The sequence below is a fragment of the Carassius carassius genome, chromosome 7 (genome assembly GCF_963082965.1).
Source record: "Carassius carassius chromosome 7, fCarCar2.1, whole genome shotgun sequence".
Lineage (NCBI taxonomy): Eukaryota > Metazoa > Chordata > Actinopteri > Cypriniformes > Cyprinidae > Carassius > Carassius carassius.
In genome coordinates, this window is record NC_081761.1 from 12338987 (window position 1) to 12350232 (window position 11246).

Genomic DNA, 11246 nt, shown 5'->3' on the forward strand with positions numbered 1-11246 from the left:
AAACAATTGCTCTCCGTAAATCAGTCATTGCAAAACAAAAAACATTGATCAACAGTTACACTACAGATAATGATCTGAACTTTCCTCTCTCTTTCCAGCAGTCTCAGATTTCTTGCTCCCAATCTCAATTAAACACCTCCATACTAGAGGAGGTTCTGGAGCGCTTCAGCAACAGTCGCACACCTTCCACCTCCTCAAGGAGCTCCCGCAAGTCCTCGCACACCGCTGTATCCGACAATACCTGCACCTGTAAGCATGAAAAACTGAGCCAAAAGTGTGCTCTTCTGATGCGTTTTCCCTGATTTGTGTCGGTTTTGAAACTCTTGTATCTATATGATTTTCTTAGCAACTCCCTCTAGGCTACAGATGGACGTGAGCACTCCACCCCGGCCCTCCACTGTTGATATGACACCCCAACGCCGTTCCTCTAACAGCACCCAGGTGAGACTTGTGTATCCATCAATGTCAATACGTGGCTTTAATTATCTTACAACACATTCCTAACATTTGCTTGTTCCTCATAGCTGCTGAGTAATGACTGTGGTCTTATTGGCATTATTTTGATAGTCCATGAGTTCTCAGAACACCAATCAGACTGGATCTCCGGTCCAAATCAACCAACAGCAACAACCTCAACCACAGCAACAGATTCAACCTAATGCCCTGGTAAGAGTTTTGATTTGTTTTAGGTGTTTTCTATGGAAGTCCATTTCCGCTACTGAATTAAAAAACTTTTTTTCTCACAATTGTGAGATATAAACTTGCAATTCTGAGAAATAAAGTGAGATCTGTGAGATATAAACTCGCAATAGATAGATAGATCGGATAAGCCATCATTTAAATGACTTACTTTTGATTTTTCTCCATGACGCCATAATGTTTATTTTTCTGTGCTTCCTGAATGTAGTTCTCTGCGCAGTTGAATGCAATGCAGCACCTGAAGGAGCAGTTGGAGCAAAGGACACGCATGATCGAAGCTAGCATTCAGAAACAGCAGGAGGAACTGAGACAGATTCATGAGCAGCTCCAGAGGGTGCAGGGACAGGGCACTCAGGTACACACATGTAACTGTGTGAATATTGGTATTGACAACTTTACTGTTATTAAGAAGCAAAAGCATGTGATTTAAATGGCTTCTTTCAGATGATACTGCAGCAGTCGGGTGGTGGAATGAGTGTACAGTTGCCGCAAGTTGGAGGAGCACAGACTAACATTTTAGGGGTTGGAGCACAGACTGGGGTCGTAGCTATACAAGGCCAAAATGTGACAAGTACAGCACAGAGTGGGACTGTTCCACAGCAACAGGCTCCTCGTTCCCTGCAGCAGGGCTCTTCTGTTACACAGGTGACTTTCATCATTTTTGCTATGACAACCAGTTAATATTTGCTCTGACAACCACTTGATTAGTCTTTGTTAAATAATGCAATGACTGATGAAATATGAACTCTCAGATATAGTAAAATCAGGTCCTTTTAAAATATTTATGCATGTACACTACCATTCAAAAGTTTTTAAGGTCGTAAATGTTAATGAAAGAAGTCTCTTAGGCTGAATTAGTTGACTTAATAAAAATAAAGTAAAAACAGTAATATCATGAAATATCATATAACTGTAGTAGCAAGTTTTTAATAATAAAACCAAAAATAATCTTTACAAACACCAATGGTGACTTTTATTCTGACACTAGCGCACACACTATCTCCAAACGCTTCTGGGTAACTCCTTCCGGTTCCAGTCAGCACTCCGTCTCTCTCTCTCTCTCCACGCCAATTACTGAAACAAGAAAAGGGTGTTGATCGTTTCCGCCCAAACCACTCACTTACCGTTCATCTCCTGATTCTCTCTCCCGCTGCCGATTTCGCTAAACCACACCCCCCCTGCCACAATAACTATTTTAATTTATTCCTGTGATGGTTAGGCTGAGTTTTCAGCATCATTCCTCCCATCCTCAGTGTTGCATGATCCTTTAGAAATCATTCTTATATGCTGATTTGTTGCTCAAGAAACTTATCTAATTACAATTTTTAGGGATGCACCGGTTGACCGGCAATAAATCGGGAACAGACCGGTTTTTGCTTGAAATACGTGATCGGCAATCGGCTGGTTTTTGGTCTTTTTTTCGGCCGATTTTTCTGGAAGTGCGACCCCGTGCACATACTACATTGTAATCATTCGCTATCATGTCATTTGTGTGGAAGTATTTCAAAATCTGTGCAGCTGCTCAGAGCTACATGTCTGAGGCACAGATAGCAGGAAGCGAACAGCTGTTGGTGTACTGGCACACAAATAAGAGTCTTTCCTGCGCTCACTGAAGCTGCACGAGTGTACTGTACCTGTCCGCGCCCTGCACAAGCGGAGACAGTGAAGGGATGTTCAGCTCAGCTTCTCACGTGTTGGATGAGAAACGGAACGGACTAAACTGTGACAACACTGAAAGATTTTTTTTTTTTTTTGTGTGTGTAAAGTAGAACTTGCATACACGTTTGAAAAGCCAGAAGTAAACGTCAGTTCTGCGTTAGGATGATTATTTTTTTTTCCTTAAAATTACATCGACTTAATTTGATTTAAAAATCACCTGCTGTAGCACACTGAAAAAAAGTCTTTCATTCATCCAATTAAAAGATTTTAGGGTAATGATTCACATCTATATTTTTTTACTAGAGACAATAGTTATTTATTTTTCATTGGCTCAAGTAAAAAAAAATATAGATGTGAATCATTACCTTAATTTTTTTTTTTTTTTAATTGGATGAATGAAACCCTTTGCATCTTTGTTTTATTCGCACCAACATTATTTGATTTTAACATTTTGGAATAATGTATTTATATAGCATAGCTTTTACTTAGTCTCACTGGTTTTTTTAAAATGTAAAACCAAATTTAAAAACTGAAATGAATACTGAATGCTGATTAAGAAACCTCTTATTGAATGTGTGTTGATTTTGTTGTTTGGATTGTAGAACTATGCAGTTATTGCCTTTAATTTCACATGGTTATAGTTAATCTTTTAATTTAAGGCCAGTTCTATGTAGTTTCAACCCAATTCAAAAACAAAAGCTAAATGCTGATCTGTACCATCTATGTTTGTATTGAATGTAGGCTACTTACTGTGCAGTTACTGCTGTTAATTTCAGATGGTTATGGTTATTGTTTACCAAAAAGGTTATTGTTTATGGTTATTGTTTAACCAAAAGCCAGTTTGGCCTATTAAATACCAAATAAACATCTTGTTTTTGCACACTTTACTTTCTTTACTTGTTTGTTGCTTAAAGATAAAAAAAAAATCGGAATCGGCCAGTTTGCTTGTAAAAAATCGGTATCAGAATCAGCCATGAAAAATTATGATCGTGCGTCCCTAACAATTCTAAACGGTTGTGCTGCTTAATATTGTTGTGGAAACTGATGCTTTTTTTTTTCAGGATTCTTTGATGAATAGAAACATTTATTTGAAATAAAAATCTTTATATATATATATATATATATATATATATATATATATATGTATATATAAATATATATACATATATATATATATATATATATATATATATATATATATATATATATATATATATATATATATATATATATATATATATTAGGGGTGTAACGGTTCACAAAATTCACGGTTCGGTTCGATGCAATACACTGGTGTCACGGTTCGGTTCGGTACGTTTTAGATACAGCAAAAAGAAAAAATTAGCAGATAAATTTCCTTGATTTTATAAAAAAATTTTATTTATTAAAACTAACAAAGTATGTTTTTTTTTTTTACATTGAACAATGATGGAGCTATTCTTTACTCATCTTCTATGGTGTTTTCTTAGCAGCATACTGTATAAAACAAAAACAGCTCCTTATAAAAAAAAGTGAAAATGTTATATTATTGTAGTAGTTATGAACAAATACAAAGATGTAACTTTTTATATGGAACTCTATAACTCTTTATATTGAGTGTGTTTTTACTCAATTGGTTCTCTATAGGGCTTATGTTTTTTGGAACAAAGCAGGAATTACGGTCTGTCTGAAATGAGCTCGTGAAGGAATATTGTAACGGGGCTCAATTACATTAAGCATGTTCTTAAAACCTACGTTTTCCACTACAGCACAGTTACTCATTGCGCGGCTCGCGAGCCGCATGCGGCTCGTCAAGCTATAACTGGCGGCTCGCATAGTAGCTTACAGTATCACACTGCCACTTGCCTTCAGAGCATGTGAGGCGGGAGCGAGCAGGGAGCGCGAGCGGGCGGATCTTGGACAGAGCGCAGAGCGGCAATTTCAAAAGGACGGTGGACGGTTGAAGAAGAAAAAACATATAGGCCTAGCCTCGCACTGGACTATAAGTCGCATTTATTTCGAAATGTATTAAAAAATTTTTTTTTTTAAATCTTATGGACGGGACAGTTCTCTGTTACGGACGTGAGCGATCTGACAGTGGCACTAAGACTGCTTTAAAACTTTCACTGAGACCTCAAACAGAAAGCACAAAGCCTGTCTTTAAATTTGATTTCGTTTTGTATTAATTGTATCTTAATTTTAATCAAGGTTTCATCAACCAATTGTCTGGATTTAATAAGAAGTAAATAGAAAATAGATAACCACGATAAGAAGGAGCCGGTGTGAACCTGGAGTTTGTCTCATGAATGAACCGAAACTCAGCGTATAGCCTACTTGCCTCACAGACCCGGCAAATAGGCTATATATAAAGATTGAAATGTCTACTTTTAAACAAAACAATTCAAAACGAAAGAAAACAGACTGCTCTCCCTCCCGTATGAAATGTGCATTTCTCTCAGGCGCGTTCACTACTGCGAAGATCACGAGTCAGCATCTTTCTAGCCGACCGACATAAAAAAAAATAAAATGTCTTCTGCTATATTTTACATATTCATAATCATTAATTTTGCCGGTTCGTTGTGACCGCTTTTAGGTGCCCTTAAATGTTACATGAATGCATCAGCACTGAAAACATAGAGATTTTTTTTTCTTTTGGGGGCATTTTGTTTGACATGTATGCCAGCTTTCGCTCATCCCACTATTAAAGTAAATCTGTTCTTAAACGAAAATGTATTGGCCGTGTTATTTCTTTTTTGTGGGATGTCCAATTTATATGTAGAAATGCACATTTGCAAAGGTGACTTAGTATGTTGTCATAAAAGTGGCTCGCCTTTTGATTTTGCTCTGCCAATGTGGCTCTTGTGAAAAAAATAGTGAGGATCACTGCACTACAGAGTAAGGCGCTCGCTCACTCAGTACGCGCTGAAGGCTCGTTGCAAAATGGCTTATGCGTTTAACAGACCAGAAATAGAAGATCCTCCAATAACCAACAGGTCTGGTGTTTGGGTGCACTTTGGATTCCCTGTAAGCTATAATGGTGATGATAGAATGAATGGTAAATAGTAAGGTCTCATATCCGCGGCTATAACGTAAATGTAGCCTACCAATCGCCGTGGTGATGTATTTTGCCCTGTTTGAATCCGTTGGAAATGTCTGTCTAAAAGCTTCGGGGATAGTTTGTTGTGTGTATGTTTCTCCTTTTTTCCGTCTTTTCCCAGATACTGACACACTAAGGTGTAAATGAGTTGACATGTTTCAAGTATTCCCGCTGGTGTTTTTTTTTTTTTTTTTGTACCCTAGATGCGACATATCATTGTTTTTTTTTATCCACCACTCTCTTGCCATCACCATTATAGCTTACAGGGAATCCAAAGTGCACCCAAACACCAGACCTGTTGGTTATTGGAGGATCTTCTATTTCTGGTCTGTTAAACGCATAAGCCATTTTGCAACGAGCCTTCAGCGCGTACTGAGTGAGCGAGTGCCTGACTGAGTAGCCTGACTAAGTTTTTTTTTTCTTCTTCGGGGGTGTCAGGGGCGTTGCCTGTTACGTTGTTTGGGTTATTGGGCTACCTTGTTGAACGCATATCATTATATTTCACCATTTTTTTTTTTTCCAAATATAATTAATTAGTCCAACGAACCGTTCGGTCCATAATGCGTACCGCGTACCGAACCGAAAGCCTCGTACCGAACGGTTCAATACGAATACGCGTATCGTTACACCCTTAATATATATATATATATATATATATATATATATATATATATATATATATATATATATATATATATATATATATATATATATATATATATATATATACACACACACAGTCACTTTTATATGTTATAATTACACATTACTTGTATGAATTTTTTTTTTTTTTTTTTTTTTTTTTAAGAACAACTCTGATGCAATTTGATATAAGAGAGTTTGATTGACATTTGTTAACACTACAGATTTGACTGGAATTACCAGTACTTTTAGCCATGTATTGCCTAGTAGTAGCTTGAAGTATAAAAAAAGAAATTAAAAATAGCCCATTTAATAGAGACAATCTCCTGTTCTCCACTTCATATGGTGACATCATCTTAATTTGTCTCTTTCTCTCTCATTCTTTTTCTCAGCGTGGTCCTGTGTATAATACCATGATGATCAGCCAGCCGGCCAATGCCAGTGTTGTGCAGATACCCAGCAGTCTGGCACCAAAATTAAATCAGGGAAATGCAATCAACAGGTGCATGTCTTTTTCCTCATTCTGTTTCCCAGGACACGTTCTACAAATATTATCAGTATTATTTAATCAATTCTGTAATTATTTCTTTCTTGGTCTTGCTCAGGTTTCCTGCTGGACAGCAGTTGGTCACCAAGATTGTGACGGCTCCAATGGCGTGTGGCACTGTCATGGTACCTACAACAATGTTTATGGGTCAAGTTGTGACAGCTTACAGCCCGTTTGCACAGCAACAAGGTCAGACACAGACTATAGCACTGCAGCCTCAGTCAACAGTGGCTGCAGAACAGCAGGCTCAAACAACCACATTACAAACAGGTCAACAGCAGGGGGCGACGCAGCAACCAACAAAACAGCAATCACCATTTTTACAGGTAACAATAACAAAGCATGCACAGTTTCATTTTGAGTCTACAGAACTATGATTCAGTGATTGGTATGCATCACCACATGACTTCTGTTGCAAGTACCATTTTTAAGTATTATCTTAATGATATAATGTTATATAAATTATATAAACAAATAATTTTACTTGTTTGTTTTTATTTTAATGTGATATACGTACGGTATGAGATTAATATAACAATTATTAATTATAAATTATTTGTGTGTGTGTATATATATATATATATATATATATATATATATGTATATACAATTTTGTTATATTAACAACCATTATGTAACAATCATTAAAAAATATATTGATCAATTGACAGTAAATATATTTCTAATGTTACATTAAAAAATATATTGATCAAGTGACAGTAAATATATTTCTAATGTTACATTCTATTTCAAATAAATGCTGTTCTTTTGAACTTTCATCTAAGAATACTGGGCATTTCAACATTGATAATATGAAAAACATTATTACTTATTGAGCACCCATATTAATCAGTGCTAACTGAACACCAAATCAGCATATTAGAATGATTTCTAAAGGATCATGTGACACTGAAGACTGGAGGACTGGCTGCTGAAAATTCAGTTTTTCCATCACACGAATATATTAAGTAAAAGTTATTAAAATAGAACGTAATTTTAAAATTTAAAATTTTCAGAATATTACCGTTACACTTGATGAGCATAAGAGGCTTCTTTCCATTATTAATAATATTGATACTTATTTTCAGAAGAAAATATCAGTCAACTCTAATTTTTAAATAAAGTTTTCGACTTGTATCTAATTTTCTGCTATGTATTTGTCAGAGCACACGGCTTCTTCATGGCAACCAGTCCACACAACTGATCCTGCAGGCTTTCCCTATTCAGCAGCAAGGTACATTTTCTCCATCACAACAACAACAGCAGCAGCAGCAGCAACTGAAACCACAGACTCAGAAACAACAGAAAGGAACCCCTTCTCGTCAGACTGACAGCACTAGTGCCCAGTCTCAGTAACACGGATGAACACAACAGCCAATCAGATGGAGGAGCCAGCTAACTTAGTCTCCTCTAGGAGTTTATTGGTGCTGTATTTCATTTGAAAGGTCTACAATAAAACCGCTCTTCATGGAAGCACCTTAGAAGATTTGAAGACAAGGAACTCCCTCAACATGGCAGCTGCGTGGAACACAACACCACCAGATGGACGCTATGTTAATCCTTGCCGAGCGTTTCACCGAACCAACAGGTGGTTGCCAAACCCATTATTTATTTCAACAGCAGAAAGTGTAGGATTGCAAGCCTTTGCATGGTCTTTGCCAAACAGAAACCCTGTTCTCAGTCTTTCACTGTAAACAGCCCAAAGAACTGAGTCTGTACATCTCGTGTACCATGTAAATACACAACCGTAAAGGAACAAAGCAAGATACTGAATATTTTATATGCTGCATGAGAAGTGTAAACTTTCATTTGTGATTCCAGTTTTATGATTTCCATTTTTTAAGTATTCTTTTAATTTGAGCATTTTTATATTATGCAGATAGTGACATTTTCTACTTTTAACCCTTACCTGACAGTGGTCTCTTTATGTATAGTTAGTTTTTTGTTTGTTTGTTTTTTGGAAAATATTATTCCCCGTTGTCTCTGACGTACAAAAAATAAAGTCCAGTTTACATTTAGTTCTAATTATCACACACATTTGATGCAGAAGAATCAAAGTGAATGGTTTTAAGAGCCCAAAATTAGCTGCTTTGTTTAAAAAAAAAAAAAACTAATTTACTTTAATTTTGCTTTTTAGCTGAGTCATAGTAGTCCACTAAAATGTTTTTGTGCACCTTTCCCCTTTACTTATAGCACTTATTGTGTTCATACACACTAAAATAGTCCATCCTTCTAGTAATTGTGAGCTAATAGTCTTTTAAAGGGTTAGTTGACCTAAAAATGAAAATAAGCCTGTGTTTTACTCACCCTCGAGGCATCCTAGGTGTATATCACTTTCTTCTTTCGGATGAATCCAATCAGAGTTAAAATATATTAAAAATTGGATTCATCTGAAAAAAGAAAGTTATATACATCTAGGATGCCTCGAGAGTGACTAAAACATAGGCTAATTTACATTTTTGGGTGAACTAACCCTTTAAGTTACTTATACTATGTATGCATGAACAGTATGTGTATTTCTCAGATGAGAATGACACACCATGAATAAGCTTTGAAATCCTCAATCATAATTGCTTTTTTCTCCCTCATGGTTTTGGGAGCTATGCAATAAGCCACATCCAGAGCACAGTGTTTCTATACTGAGGACAGTCCAGAGTACTGTGGACCTTTTAGATCCCATTTTCAAGGATAAAAATGATAATATTGTCCTCTTCCAATTTTGTTCCAAAGTTGTAATACAACCTGGAGCGGGGTTATCGTGCAGCTGTAGAGTCTTAAAGTTTAAGTGATCTTCCTTTTAACTGTTTTTGTGTGAATGTATGTGTGTTCGAGAGAGAGAGAATTTAAAGTGCAGGATATTACAGTATATCAATGACAGTTTGTGACAATTCCAGTATCGCTGTTTTGGTTGCTACTGTGTGTATTAACCCCAGCGATGACCAATCAGTTCTTGCGTTGCAGTAACTCAGCATTCTAGATGTTTCCCCATTGGCTTGCTGGCTATATACCTCAGAAATGGTTTTATATATGAAGTATTCAAATGCTTTTTATTTTCATATGACAAAATACTTTGAATTGGTGTGTATAGACCGGGAGCACTGTTAAAGGAATATGGAAACTGAATAGATTTTTGACATTGATGACTTTTGGAATTCCAAAAGTGGAGATGCCCCTTAAAGTAGTTGCCCAACTTCCCTTTTTTTTCATAGTGTTGTGTTGTGCGTTTTATACGATTGTATTGTGCACTAAAACCTTCAGTTGTGTTAGCTGTTACATTTGGAACCAATGTTTCTTATAGTGTGTACAATTAAAAATTACGTAACATTTACGCCCCCAAAAATCTACTAACTGGTTGAAGAGAGAACTGATATGGATGTCCCTGAATTTCAACCTTCTGTATCCATTATTATTGTTATTATTTTATTTTGATTTTTTTGTATGCAACCAAAAAGATTGTGCACTTTGAATATGATAGTTATTTGGTTCCAGCCCCAGAAATTTGATTGAAAAAAAAGTGTTTGACCTGATGAATATCAGTGAATAATGAATTTTGAATCATCAAAGAAGTTAAATAAATCATCCTAGTCCTAAGGTGTTTAACCCCAAAACATGTACATTTTGTTCAAACTGAATTTGCTGTGCACTTCAGTACTACAAAACCATGTTACCACTAATAATTGCCTGCAAAAAATATTACCTTCAGTGTGAATTTGTATGAACTGTCCTTTGTCAGTTTACCAAAAAACCGTTCATTTTTCCTCCGCAATATTCAATCTTGAAATAAAGCAAACGATGTTATTCACATTCTCTACTAAATTGTCTGTTTCAAGATTTTCTTTTTATTTTATTTCATCTTTCAGGTGGCATATATTCGTTATTACAGTACTCTTAAGCAAACATTTCTGAACACTTCCAACAAACTCATGCCATTGGTTGAACTTGTTCAGATGGTCAAAAACTGGACTAAACTGTACTTAACATAAAATATACGGATAACTTTTAAGGAATTGCACAAATAATTTTTTTAATGTCGAAAATACACAATTTATACAATATATCCTTTACAACTTATCATTTATTTTCATTTACTCTGTATAAAATCAGGAACACTTACTACTGGCCTTCTTCCCCTGACATTACACTCTAAAAGTTTAAAAAATAGCTGACACTTCAGATATTTACAGAGTCAAATCTCATAGCAGTTATTTGTCACAGTCAACATTCAAAAACATTTCATTCTTTTTGAGACCAACATTCCATCCTTTAAACGTGGTTAAGTCAGCTGGATTCATTTTTTAATAACTTTGCTTAAATGTTGGACATCTACTGGGATAATTAGCTTGTTAATTCACAACAAGCAGATGTCTGATATGTTTATCAACTTTCTTCAAGAATGTAAAATTGTGTCTTACTCCAGGTAAAGGAGCCAAGTTAGCCACTTTTGAAGAATGGAACCTATTCAGTTATTACAAGAAATCCAATCATGATTTTCTCAGTTTTACACAGCAACAAACAACTTTATATATATATATATATATATACACACACATTCTCAACAGCTCAAAAAATTTCAATTCCAAACTCAAGCAAAAATTGCCAAAAAAAAAACTTATCCTAGGTTGT

The 11246-nt window shown here is 35.7% G+C and overlaps 1 protein-coding gene across 3 annotated transcripts in view; it reads left to right on the forward strand.

Moving 5' to 3' along the window:
- The window catches only part of LOC132143552 (circadian locomoter output cycles protein kaput-like), a 20319-nt gene extending 9894 nt beyond the window's left edge, over positions 1 to 10425 (forward strand). The window contains exons 14-21 of one of the 3 annotated variants that reach the window (XM_059553873.1): positions 99 to 249; positions 347 to 441; positions 568 to 666; positions 908 to 1054; positions 1144 to 1344; positions 6469 to 6578; positions 6682 to 6949; positions 7788 to 10425. In XM_059553873.1, the coding sequence (XP_059409856.1) occupies positions 99 to 249; positions 347 to 441; positions 568 to 666; positions 908 to 1054; positions 1144 to 1344; positions 6469 to 6578; positions 6682 to 6949; positions 7788 to 7979 (1263 nt within the window). In that variant the 3' untranslated portion in view covers positions 7980 to 10425. The remainder of the gene's footprint in view (positions 1 to 98; positions 250 to 346; positions 442 to 567; positions 667 to 907; positions 1055 to 1143; positions 1345 to 6468; positions 6579 to 6681; positions 6950 to 7787) is intronic. The other 2 variants (XM_059553874.1, XM_059553876.1) reach the window with 2 other exon arrangements.
- Positions 10426 to 11246: the final 821 nt, after the last annotated feature.